Genomic DNA, 12,443 nt, shown 5'->3' on the forward strand with positions numbered 1-12,443 from the left:
ATCTCATATGTGGGGGGCTGGGGGCTATCTTCCCCTCACTCGTCTCAATGTCAGGCCAAGGACAGGTCCAGATCGCCGTCACGGACCTGGCTCCTCACTTTTTTAGCTGGCTCCTAGAATCCAAGCAAATTTGTCAACCCCAGCTTTAACATGTATGTGCAATTATATGCAACTAAAACCTCTGTTTTTGTCCGAGTTGCTTAACAGTTGAAAGGGCAGGCTGATATAGGATTTCATTTGCTGGCTGGATTAAAAATGATCTCAGGACCTACTTCAGGGATGCCCATCATGATGCTGGATTTATTTTTTCCCCTTTAACCCTAAAATTACACTCTGTGTTGCAAGCCCCATATATTTCTATAAACACACACACTGGACCAGAAGCCATTGTGCTTTGGAAAATCATACATACCATGGAAGGGGTGAGTGATAAGGGTAGCCGCTGAACGAGCAACCATCTCCTGAGTGGTCTGAAAGAGGAAAAACAAATCTCAAATTCCTAGCTTATGGGTATATTTTTAAAGCAGTAAATGTGACTTTCACCAAACATTCACTGTCATCTAAAACACATCCACTTGTAAGATGTGTTTGTGTATGACACAAACTTGAAGTATTGGAACACCTGCCTTTACACACACACACACGAACTTTAATGGCACCCCAGTCTTAGTCCGTAGGATTCAATATTGAGTTGGCCCACCCTTTGCAGCTATAACAGCTTCAACTCTTCTGGAAAGGCCGTCCACAAGGTTTAGGAGTGTGTCTATAGGAATGTTTGACCATTCTTCCAGAAGCACATTTGTGAGGTCAGGCACTGATGTTGGACGAGAACGCCTGGCTCTCAGTCTTCACTCTAACTCATCCCAAAAGTGTTGAGGTGCAGGCCACCCAAGTTCCTCTACCCCAAACTTGCTCATCCCCAAACTGTTCCCATAAAGTTGGGAGCATGAAATTGTCCAAAACGTCTTGGTATGCCGACACCTTAAGAGTTCCCTTCACTGGAACTAATGGGACTGCCCTGAAATAGCCACTCAATGCAGTCCTACCGCACCTGGTGTGAATGTACCCTTAGGACCCATCACCATATAATACAATACTTGTGATTACCTCTTTTATTATTTGGTCAAGGGAGGAGCAGTTTTCCTTTTGTTCATCATCACCCTCCTACAAGAAAAAAATAAATAAAAAAAATAAGAACCATCTCAACTCCACAACAAGCTGCAGTGTATCTAGCTATCATACCATCTGGATCATTTTTATAATGTTTTTTTATGAAAATGTTAACCCATGCAGCCCATGAAAGAATTTGAGAGAGTTCTGCAGTAAGTCAAGGACAGCAGTGAGCAAAAATGATGCCTAGAAGTTTAACATCAATTCATTTGGATCTGTATGGCCTAGAACACTATTGTCAGTGAATGTGGAAGTAAGGCCTAGCACACTAAATTTTTTTTTTTTTTGTGATTTTATGTGATAAACCAGTGATGGCGAACCTTGGCACCACAGATGTTTTGGGACTACATTTCCCATGAGGCTCACCTACACTGCAGAGTGCAGGAGCATCATGGGAAATGTAGTTCCAAAACATCTAGGGTGCCAAGGTTCGCCATCACTGTGATAGACCAACACACAGTGGCACATAATTGTGAAATGGAAGGAAAATGATAAATGGTTTTCAATTTTTTTTACAAATAAATATCTGAAATGTGTGGCATACATTTGTATTCAGCCCCCTTTACTCTGATACTCCTAACTTAAAATCGAGTGGAAACAATTGCCTTCAGAAGTCACCAAATTAGTAAATAGAGTCCACCTGTGTGTAATTTAATCTCAGTATAAATACAGGATGTACTGTGAAGCCCTCAGAGATTTGTTAGAGAACCTTAGTGAACAAATAGCATCATGGACGCCAAGGAACACATCGGACAGGTCAGGGATAAAGTTGTGCAGAAGTTTAAAGCAAGATTAGGTTATAAAAAATACCCCAAGCTTTGAACATCTCACGGAGCACTGTTCAATCCTTCATCTGAAAATGGAAAGAGTATGGCACAACTGCAAACCTACCAAGACATGGCCGTCCACCTAAACTGACAGGCCGGGCAAACCGAGCATTGATCAGGGAAGCAGCCAAGAATCTCATGGTAACTCTGGAGGAGCTGCAGAGATCCACAGCTCAGGTGGGAGAATCTGTCCACAGGACAACTATTAGTCATGCAATCCACAAATCTGTCCTTTATGGAAGAGTGGCAAGAAGAAAGCCATTGTTAAAAGAAAGCCATAAGAAGTCCTGTTTGCGGTTTGCGAGAAGCCATGTGGGGGACACAACAAACGTGTGAAAGAAGGTGCTCCGGTCAGAGGAGACCAAAATGTAACTTTTGGTCTAAAAGAAAAACGCTATGTGTGGTGTAAAACTAACACTGCACATCACCCTGAACTCACCCTCCCCACTGTGAAACATGGTGGTGGCAGGATCATGTTGTGGGGATGCTTTTCTTCAGCAGGGACAGTGAAGCTGGTCAGAGTTGATGGGAAGATGGATGGAGCCAAATACAGGAAATCTTAGAAGAAAACCTGTTAGTTTGCAAAAGACTTGAAACCGAGTTGGAGGTTCACCTTCCAGCAGGACAACGACCCTGAACATACAGCCAGAGCTACATTGGAATGGTTTAGGATCAAAGCATATTCATGTGGCAAGACTGGAAAATTGCTGTAAACAGATGCTATCCATATAATCTGACAGAGCTTGAGCTATTTTGCAAAGAAGAATGGGCAAAAATGTCTCTTTAGATGTGCAAAGCTGGTAAAGACATGAATAAAGGTGTAGGACCAAGAACACGAATGGTAATAAATGTGGAATAATACACCGATTTCCTATAATCATCTGCTCCGTCTTGTGGCCATAATATAAATGGTTTTCCTAAAATACCCCAACCAGGTGAATACCACATTATGGTCACTAGATGGAGCTGATGATCATAGGAATTCAACATATTAAGCAAAATATGGCCAGAATTTTAGAGAGCTACATTTGTCAAACAAGTTTTAACGCAGAGACCTCTTAATTTTTATTTTTTTTGTCACTTAAGACTCCTTTTAAAATTAGTCCATTAGGAGATATGCATTAGTTAACAGTCTATATTAGGAACCCATGCCTACTTACCTCTGCCTGATTCTGATTCTGGTAGCACTGTGGGGAAAAAACAAAAATAAAAATGTTAAAATGTTCTGCTAAAATATGCATACATTAGGATACAAATCCAATACCAAAAAAGGAGGGACAAATCTCAGTCACCAACATTTTTAAAAATATTCTATTGTAATAGTAGTACGTTTGCTGGCTGTCAAAATCTGTCACAAGTCTGGCAATTCAAACAAAGCATGTGATAGGAAATAATGTAGAAGACAGAGACAGGAGAAGGGGCAGGGTTTTTTTTGTTGAGGGTTAGAATCCGGTCAGATTTTTATCCACTTTCTCTATTAGTCCTGAGGACCTCCATCACCAGGACTGAAAGGGATAAGAAATACAAAATGTAATGGTGGTCACTGGGACAGATGGTAAGGTGAGATCCAATGTGACCACCTGGCCCACTGACAACTATAGCCTCATACACACGATAGGACTTTGTACAAACTTTCTCTTGGATTTTTGTACAAAGGGCGTCGGCCCTGAACTTGTATTGCATACACACAGCAGGACTTTTTCAGCCAACTTTCAACAAATCATGTGGGTTTTCTGCTCTTTACCGCCACCTTTGGTCAACTTCTGTATTGTTGTCTGATTTTTTGCATTGGTTCTGAGCATGCCTGTTTGTACTTTGTACAAAAGTCCTATGGTTTTCTGTACACACGATCAGACTTTGCTCCATCGGACTTTTGTTGCCAGAAAGTTTGTCCGTTCGCACAGCCAACAAAAGTCAGATGAAAACCAAAAAAGTTTGTCCGATGGAGCGTACACACGGGCGGATGTTGGTCCAAAACAGCTAATTTGCATGTTTGTTGTCAAAAATTCTGATCGTGTGTATGGGCCTTAAGAGTAGAAATTTCTGCTTACATCCTGTTTCTCTTGGATAGGAAGTAAGGGGAGATCTTTACAAAGGGGTAATGGCAACAACCCCCTTGCAATGGTTTAACAATTTTCTACATTAATGTTAGAATATTAATAACGGTTGCTGGATTTGGGGGAAAAAAAAAATAAAAAATAAAAAAGAAGAAAAACCCTAAATTTTACTAACCTAAATCTGCAATCATATAATGCTCCAGTCTTGAGCCTTCTCTCTTCCCTTGTTTACAACTGACGGAGGCCTTTTTTGAGTGTCCATGTCACTGCCTGCATGACATGGACACTTCCCAATGACTGATCCTCTCAGGATCCAGAATAGGAGTAACATTGGCACAAGACATATCTGCAGCAGTGGATTTGCAATAGCGGGTGACTTGGATGGAGGACTTCAGCAGGTAAGAACAAAAAATAAATAAACTTCCATAGAATGGGTTAGAGGTGGTGGGAGGGAGGAGGTCATATTTTGTTCATAATGGGTTTATAAGTGCTGGGGGAGGTAGGGTGGGAGGAAAGGGGGCATGTTTTGCCTGAAATGATGGGGGGGAGGGGGGTTAAGTAGTAAGTTGTCTATAAAAAGGAACAGCTGAAAGTTTCCTTTGCTAAATATTGATTCATAATACATTACATTAATAGTTCTTCTGTGAGTATCAGTAGAATGCTGTGATGACATTAATCCAGCACAAAATCTTCTGAAAAACAATTGGCAGTACAATTTGTACTTTTACTACTAGCTGAACAGACATAAAAATGCTCTCAGGTTGATGAAGAACAATACACAGGAGGGTGCGAACATTTTGTGTATGACCATAAATAAATGTATTGAATCCAAAAAGACAAACGGATACTCACATGCTGATAAAAAAAGCAATTCCAGGCACCAAATGAAAGTATTCAGTGAGATACAAATACCATTTCAGTAAATGCAGCAACTTTGCTACAGTCAGTTACACTGAGTTTTTTTTTTGAATTCTCCTTAGAGTAAGGACACACAGCTCCATAAAGGGTAATTGGGAATGTACTTCCCTCAGCCTCTGTTTTATACCCTTCCTATCTCTCCTTCTCTCTGAATCACAAATTATAATAAAACTTCAAAGGAAGACCGGATTCTGGATTGGTGGCAGTGGGAAACTACTAAGTACAGGTATTTACTTACCGTATTTAAATTGGCGTATAACACGCACTTTCCCCCCCTAAAATCAGAGGGAAATTGGGGGGGGGGGGGGGGGGGTGCGTGTTATACGCCGATCCTCCGCTGTTGCTACCCGTTTCTGCCGTTCTCTGTGGCTTCAGGCTATTTTCAGCCACACTCGGCGGTTTTCGGCCACACTCGGCCGTTCTCGGAAAGCCGCCAAGAACGGCTGAGTGTGACCGAAAATAGCTGAGTGTGGCCGAAAATAGCAGAGAACGGCCGAAAATACCCGAAAGCCGCTGAGAACTACTGAGCGCCGCCGAGATACAAAGGACATCCGTTCTGTATCTCGGCAGCGCCATTTTTAAACGACAAACACACTGACAAGGCTGCAAACGACACTGATAATGTTGCATTAATGGGCATTTAAATGTAATTTTTTTTCCTTAAACTTCTAAACAAATATATGCAGCAACATACACATTTTTTAAATCCTATCTGGTGCAGAATAAATAAAATAAAAAATTACCTGCAAGACTTTACTATGCACTACAGTGCCCACAGCACCGGCACACAGGCGGGGTGCCAAGCCCTTGAAAAGTCCTTTCTTGCCATCGATACTGATGATGTGTTTTGCTGAAAATACACAAAGGAACAAAAATCAATTAATGCATCAAGATGCAATCAATAGGAAGGAGGGGGTGCTTTACTTAATTTTCCTAAGGTAATCGATGTTCCATCAATTCCACTAATGAACACCTATAAAAAGGACAAAACTGTAATAATAATCAGTTACATACCATAGGCGAAGAGGCCAGGGAGCTGGTACACCTGGCGTCCAAAGAGATTTCGTCCCAGAGTTGGTGGAAGCGGCTCATGTCCCACCTATAAATAAGTAAAATGAGATCCATTCAAAGGCCAGTAGATACTGAATAATTGGCATCTGTCAGATAAAATCTACATAAGCCTCATTCATATGCGAGTTCAGGAGTAGATTGGTAAACCGCTGTGTGGTCTTGGCCATCGTGCTGCAGCTCAGTTTCAGGGTCTTGGCAATCTTCTTATAGCCTAGGCCATCTATATGTAGAGCAAAAAAATTTTTTTTCAGATCCCCAGAGAGTTCTTTGCCATGAGGTGCCATGTTGAACATCCAGTGACCAGTATGAGAGAGCGAGAGCGATATCAAATTTAACAAACCTGCTCCCCATTCACACCTGAGACCTTGTAATGCTAACGAGTCACATGACACCTGGGAGGGCAAAATGGCCAATTGGGCCCAATTTGGACATTTTCACGTAAGGGTGTACTCACTTTTGTTGCCAGCGGTTAAGACATTAACGGCTGTGTGTGGAGTTATTTTGAGGGGACAGCAAACACTGTTATACAGGAGTATAGCGCCTGCCAGAAATCCAGTCTTTATAACTTCCTATGCATTGATCTTAATCTTAGACAAAGGTATCTGCTTTTCCAGCTAACTTCTGTGAACTACAAATTTTCACAGTCGGACCAGTTAAGACAGTTCCCATTGGGAAACATTGATTTCCACACGTCATGCGTCATGCGATCCCAATGTCAGAGCATTTGTCGTACCAGTGTGAACCCGGCCAAAGGCTGGGTCTACACTATACTACACGACAGTAGTGCGACTTTCGTCCTACTTTGCTCTGCGACATCAGTCCTACTTTCATGAACAGGATACTACTTGGATCCGACTTTTTCAGATAGTACGAATTGTCCTTTGACCAATCAAATCTAACATACAATGTTAGGGGGCAGGAAATAACACAATGTCGGATGCCAAAGTCGAATGGTTAGGACAAGGATCCGACTTTGATCCTACTTCAATGATAGTCAATGGGCTGAAGTAGGATCAAAGTCGGACCAAAGCAGTACAGGGAGCATTTTCAAAGTCGACCAGTCGAAGGCTCCTATAGGAAAAACACTGATTTTCACACGTCATGCGACCTAAGCTCTCAATGTCGGAGAGTTTGTCGCACTAGTTTGAACCCGGCCTAAAGAGACACTCAATGGGTCAATATTCTGCACGACAGGCATTATTATGTGGGGCGCAGCATTCCAGGACATCAACATCCATGGCTATGGATCCAGTAATAAAGCAAAAAAAGGACAGCAAATCACAAAATTTTGTGCGTTAAAAACCAAGACAGTGCCCTTTTTTCCAAAAAAATTGCATTTGAAAAACTGCTGTGCAAATACAGTATGACAATAAAGTTCAAACACCCACTATTTTATTCTCTAGGCTAGTGATGGTGAACCTTGGCACCTCAGATGTTTTGGAACTACATTTCCCATGATGCTCATGCACTCTGTAGTGTAGTTGAGCATCACAGAAAATGTAGTTCCAAAACATCTGGGGTGCCAAGGTTCGCCATCACTGCTCTAAAAAAACAAATTTTCTAGCAAAAATTACAGATTTTTACATGCAAACAGAGTGTCAAAAAAGGTGGTCTTACGTCTTAAGTGGTTACGAACACTTGGGACCCCTGGGCTAAATATATGCATTTACAGTTAACCAGGGTGGATATAAATCAACGATTTAAAGAAAAATCAGATTTTTCTAATTTAAATCAAATTTTTGTGATTTTTATCAATTTTAATAAAATGCTTTTGGAGTAAAAATCTATCTAAAAATAGGTCTTCTATTTAAGATACATTCATAATTTAGTTTATTCAGCATGAAATGGAGCTTAGTTATGTAGCATGAGGTTGTATATTCTGCAATATTAAAATTTTTGGTAAATGCATTCACACAATTTCACAGTAACCTTAAAAAAAGAAAATCCCAAAGTTCAGGAATATTCCTTTATCCCATTGTTTTGCAAATCTAAGTACACTACAAACTGTATGATTGACCGGTTCCGATATCGCTGTTTTACTAACCTGACTGCTTATTCTGAATAGAAAACATTCATTTTGTTTGCAAATACTAAAGATTCTAACTACCAGCAAGAATACGTCCTTACATTTAAAGAACACCTGTGATTTCAGATCCATCATGGCAGCGCCTGTTAGTGGGCATCCACTCACCTGCTGCCACCATGTCCTTCACCTCGTTGTGTCCCTGCCACATCAACAACCGTGCCAGTAAAGTGAATGGGACCGTCGGTGAGTCAACAGCGGGTGAGAGGGGGAGCCGCTGCGGGACAGATGACAGTTGCTCTTTAAAAATTATGATTTAAATCAAGTCTTTTTACTAGTGATTTAAAATCAACTTGATTTCAATCAAATCCACCCTGCAACCAATGGATACTTATTTTGGAATGGCACCACTAATCATTTGGACTGGCATGGATATGTTTACCTGCTTTATGCTCAGCACACATGTAGATGTTAGTTATTTGGATACTATTGGATGACAAGTTCAATGATGTAAACCAGGCTGAACATTTCATACATCATTTTTGTACAGTGCTTTATATATGTTTCTACTTTGTATAACCAGTCCTGTCTGATGTATGTACCTATCCAACTTTTTCTCAATATAAAAACATTGAACATGAAAATGTATTAAAAGACTAACTCTGCATTTTGCAAATAAATAAAATGCACTCATATTAATTCATAAAATAAAAAAAATTTAAAAAAATGTGCATTATTTTTTGCATTTGAGCCTGCAAAACATTGCAACCACAGCCAGTGGATCGCAGAAGAAAAGCTCATCATCCTGCAAACTATTACTGCAGCCACAGAATATCCCAAATACGTGTGTAACCGCGTGCTACTCATAATTCCCGAGATCTTATTGGAAAGAGTGTGACGTCACCCCCAGTAGTGCAGAAGCTGGATGAAAAGTATATTTATTAACCACTTTTCTATCAGGATAATTCTTATATTTTTTGGAACCTTTAAAAAGAATTTTTTTGCTAGAAAAAAAAAAAAAAAGTGATAATTTCTGAAAGCAGAGACCATGGAGAAGAAAATGGTGGTAGCTGCAATTTTTTGTTACATAATATCTGCACAGTTATTTATGAAACCAATATTTACATTAAAAAAAATTAACTAAAATGGATTTTAGTGCAAACACAATATTATACCTATTTTTTGGTAAAATATTAAGATGGGGTTGCATCAAGTAAAGAGATACCAAACTAGTCAAGTCTTAAATTTGTGAATGGCCATGGAATCGCGATAAACTATGGTGCCAAAAATTCTCCTTCGTTGACACTTTAAAAGCCTTCACAGGTCATTAGTTTAGAGTTCACCATGGACTATGACCCTAGAATTAATGCACTCACTCCAACATTCACAACAATATCTCACATGCAGCATGATTAATGCTTACATACACATGCTTGCCCCATGGTGTACTTTTTATATGGGGTGGGTGAGGGGTATTTTACAGTGTTTTAGTAATACAATTTTTTTCTATGTTTTTTATTGCTCCTGGGATCATTAGTTACAAGAGGTATCGGGGGAATATATTGTTAACCTGGGTTCCTCCTGCTTACTCTGGGAAAATCGGTTTCCTGGGGTCCCGTACAGAACAGCAGAGCCCGAGAAACTCTGCGGGTGACCGTCTCTTGAAAAAGTCATACTGATGACAAATGTTTGCGAGTAAATTTTCTCTTTAAAGAGGAAGTAAACTCTCCCACTCTGATGCTTCTTTTCAGTTAGTCCTTTATAATAAGTCATTATCAAGACTATATCCACTGTAATCCAGCACAAATTCCATATTACTTACTGTTTAAAGAAACTTTAAAAAAAAACTTGTTTCCAGGGGTTAGGCAGCACCATCTTAAGTATTGTTTTCTGCATCCACAGTGGAGTGTATTTCCGCCCTTACATTGAGCACTTCCTGTACTGTTAACCAAGCCTCCTTCTCAATCCAACGTTTCTATTGCAACCCTGCTTCCCTGTTCATAGCTTACTTATTTCATAGTATTTACTTGTGCCAATGTCTAATGTTTCCCTTTGTCAGACTTATCAGCTTCAGCTGGTAAGACTGCAGTAATGGTCAAGTTTAGAGTGTATGTGAGGTCACATGGTGTGTAGGAGGAAGCTCTTAGTGATTAGCAGAGTTCAGTGTTGTGCCGTAGGAAGTCCTGATAACAAATAGATAAGACAGAGAGTATGCCTTAAATCAGGGGAGATCTGGGCATGCTCAATGACTTCATTCTACAGAACAAGGATTACAACATTACTAAGCAAGTAAGGAGATATCTACAAGCAGTGTCCATTAGGGTTTTTTATGCTGATTTACATGGGACAAAGTTGTGGGGAAGGGTTTACAACCACTTTAACAATACTTGGTTTTAGCAATCATATCCTATGTATTGTTTTTTTTCCCCCCAGGATCATATGGGATATGAATACTAGGATAGGATTATAGGAATTCAGAGCAGCCGTTTTGCTGATCCTTATCTAAAGAGAAGCAACATTAGCTGGGGAGCTGTCCAACCAAACTGGAGGAGGGACACCTAGAGGTAGAATCTGCACTAATTTTTATGGCACTTGTATAGTTTACTAAAAGAATAGTGATTTGCACATTGCTTTACCAACTTTGTGATCTGCTTTATACGATGTAGGTTTGCTTTTTATTACAAAAAAGCCCAAGCTTTGTTTTACTAAAAACTGGAGCGTGCAAACGTGATGCAACTGTGCATAGAAACCAATCAGCTTCCGAGTTTGTTTGTTTTTGGGTCAAAGCTTAAAAGGGGTTGTAAAGGTAAATATTTTTTCACCTTAATGCATCTGACAGTGCCGGCCCCCCCGCCCCTCGTTTTACTTACCTGACCCCTCGAAATTCCTGCTCTCGCCCCCCCCGATGTCCTCTACGCCGCTCAGCCTGGCCGCTGATTGGCTAGAGTGGATGGATTGAAAGCAACACAGCCATTGGCTCGCACTGCTGTCAATCACATCCAATGACATGGTGCGCCGGGGGCGGGGCCGAGTGATACAACCGGTGGCTATAGCCACTCGCTGTATCACGGGAGCGCGCCCCCAAGTGCTTCTCACCATGCGAGGGAGCTCACGTGAAAGTGAGAAGTACTTGTGGGAGGAAGAAGAGACAGCCGCCGAGGGACCCCAGAAGACTAGGTTCGGGGCCACTCTGTGCAAAACGAGCTGCACAGTGGAGGTAAGGTAAATTTATTATAAAAAATTTTTTACTTTACAACCCCTTTAAAATGCCAAAAATATTTTGTTTTAATATGACAACACTGAAGAAATGAGACTTTGCTACAATGTAAAGTAGTGAGTGTACAGCTTGTATAACAGTGTAAATGTACTGTTCCCTCAAAATAACTCAACACACAGCCAATAATGTCTAAACTGCTGCAACAAAAGTGAGTACACCCCTAAGGGCACTTTCACACCGAGGTGGAAGCTGTTTAAGTGGCGCCTTGCCACCGCTACCAGTGCGCTTTTTACCCCCCCCCCCCCTCGAAAAATGACTCAGCGTGAAAGTAGCCAAGGTAAAGACATCCAAATTCGGCCCAATTAGCCATTTTCCCTCCCTGGTGTCATGTGACTCGTTAGTGTTACAAGGTTTCAGGTATGAATGGGGAGCAGGTGTGTTAAATTTGGTGCTCTCACTCTCTCATACTGGTCACTGGAAGTTCAACATGACACCTCATGGCAAAGAACTCTGAGGAAGAATTATTGTTCTACATGGTCTAGGCTATAAGAAAATTGCCAAGACCCTGAAACCGAGCTGCAGAATGGTTGCCAAGAGCATGCAGCAGTGATGGACTGGCTAAGCATGTCTCCAGACCTAAACCCTATTGAGCATCTGTGGGGCCTCCTCAAACGGAAGGTGGATGAGTACAAGGTCTCTAACATCCACCAGCTCTGCGATGTCGTCATGGAGGAGTGTTAGAGGACTCCAGTGGCAACCTGTGAAGCTCTGGTGAACTCCATGCCCAAGAGGATTAAAGCAGTGCTGGAAAATAATGGTGGCCACAAAAAAAATTGACACTTAGGACCCAATTTGGACATTTTGCCTTAGGGGTGTACTCACTTTTGTTGCCAGTGGTTTAGACAAACCAGACAAGTGTACTCACTTTTGTGAGAATGTAAATATTTCCTAAATGTCTGCCATTTAAGAGGTATCTACTGCATAGAGGTCATCGGCGCATGTGCTCTGAAAGAACGGCCGCCCGTGCCATTTCTTCAGGAGCGAGTACCATGACTGGTGGCTCCTGTGTGGGAGTGACATCACGCGGCCCTGGCCAGTCACATAGCCGGAGTCCTCGCCCCGGAAAGGGGCAAAAATGGACGCGCCCCGCAGCGGGGACA

The 12,443-nt window shown here is 41.3% G+C and overlaps 1 protein-coding gene across 1 annotated transcript in view; it reads right to left on the minus strand.

Moving 5' to 3' along the window:
* Positions 1 to 12,443, minus strand: part of MTCH2 (mitochondrial carrier 2) — a 33,069-nt gene that overhangs the window by 9,497 nt on the left and 11,129 nt on the right. The window contains exons 2-6 of the mRNA XM_077460949.1: positions 5,987 to 6,071; positions 5,716 to 5,822; positions 3,158 to 3,184; positions 1,108 to 1,164; positions 413 to 470 (exon numbers count right to left, since the gene is read on the minus strand). Coding sequence (XP_077317075.1) covers positions 413 to 470; positions 1,108 to 1,164; positions 3,158 to 3,184; positions 5,716 to 5,822; positions 5,987 to 6,071 — 334 coding nt within the window. The remainder of the gene's footprint in view (positions 1 to 412; positions 471 to 1,107; positions 1,165 to 3,157; positions 3,185 to 5,715; positions 5,823 to 5,986; positions 6,072 to 12,443) is intronic.

The sequence above is a fragment of the Lithobates pipiens genome, unplaced genomic scaffold, assembly GCF_037356315.1.
Source record: "Lithobates pipiens isolate NorthernLeopardFrog02 unplaced genomic scaffold, aLitPip1_a1.2 Scaffold_10, whole genome shotgun sequence".
In the NCBI taxonomy this organism is placed as follows: Eukaryota; Metazoa; Chordata; class Amphibia; order Anura; family Ranidae; genus Lithobates; species Lithobates pipiens.